We start from the raw sequence: 916 nt of genomic DNA on the forward strand, positions 1-916 counted from the left end.
CCGGACGCCAAGCGTCAGAGGCTGGACACGGCTGCGTCCCAGAGCAGCACGTCGACGGTCGGCCCTCCCGCCGTCGCCACGTAAGCGAGCTGCTACATGCAAAGAGCGTGTTCACACCAGTAAGGTACTTACGCTCCGCCTCTCACCGTGCGAAATAGACGCATCTATCAGCTCCGGCGCGCATATTTGGCCGCTGCCTGTTAAGCACAGATGTCTTCCGTCACGTTCATCGCCGCTCGCATGCACCTTGAATATCGTGTAACGCTCCCCATTTGACGCCCCTTTGCAACACGTAGGGATTCAAGGAGCGTCACGTTTCATGTGACGTTTACGGCCGGCCCCACAGAAACGAATGAGGACCGCCTCTTTGCCGGCGCCCAGAGCCGCTACGGCAGCTTCATCGCTGGCGTGAATACCGCCGGCCAGGGGATAGTAATTATGCAGATTGACGATGTCATCCTCGGCAGGCTGGAGAGCAGCCACGCGTTCGGCCACCGCGTGACGTTCGCCAATGTGGATGCAGCTTCCCTGCCGCCTTTCATAACTTCTCGTTTCGCTGGGGTGACGGTGGGGCAGTTTAAAGTCTCCTCAGCGACGCGGATTTCCGTGGAGCCCTCCTCCGCTGTCCCAATGCTCTACAGCGCCAGGCTTCGGTTCCCCGTTTACGATGTCGGCAGTGACAGGGCTCGCCCCGAAGACAAGCACGCGTCAGATGGCAGCGCCCTCCTGCTCATCCCACACGGCGGGATGTTCCGGGGCGGGCCGTTCCGCAAGTTTAAGGCGTGNGTCGCGTGCGGCAACGGTGACAGTCCCGACGCCGGACGCGTGGAGCTCGCCATCAGGGAATCCGCTCCCGACGACTTCGTCGCTCAGCTACAAGCAGCGGCCGATAGCAGCACGCCCCTTTACGTGTATG

The 916-nt window shown here is 61.4% G+C and overlaps 1 protein-coding gene across 1 annotated transcript in view; it reads left to right on the plus strand.

The window, feature by feature from the left end:
* Positions 1-96: 96 nt before the first annotated feature.
* VOLCADRAFT_99204 (uncharacterized protein) overlaps positions 97-916 on the plus strand; it is a gene marked incomplete at both ends in the record, with an annotated part of 2861 nt that continues 2041 nt past the window's right edge. Inside the window, 2 exons of the mRNA XM_002957951.1 lie at positions 97-119; positions 297-911. Coding sequence (XP_002957997.1) covers positions 97-119; positions 297-911 — 638 coding nt within the window. The remainder of the gene's footprint in view (positions 120-296; positions 912-916) is intronic.

The sequence above is a fragment of the Volvox carteri genome (genome assembly GCF_000143455.1).
Source record: "Volvox carteri f. nagariensis unplaced genomic scaffold VOLCAscaffold_83, whole genome shotgun sequence".
Taxonomy (NCBI): Eukaryota; Viridiplantae; Chlorophyta; class Chlorophyceae; order Chlamydomonadales; family Volvocaceae; genus Volvox; species Volvox carteri.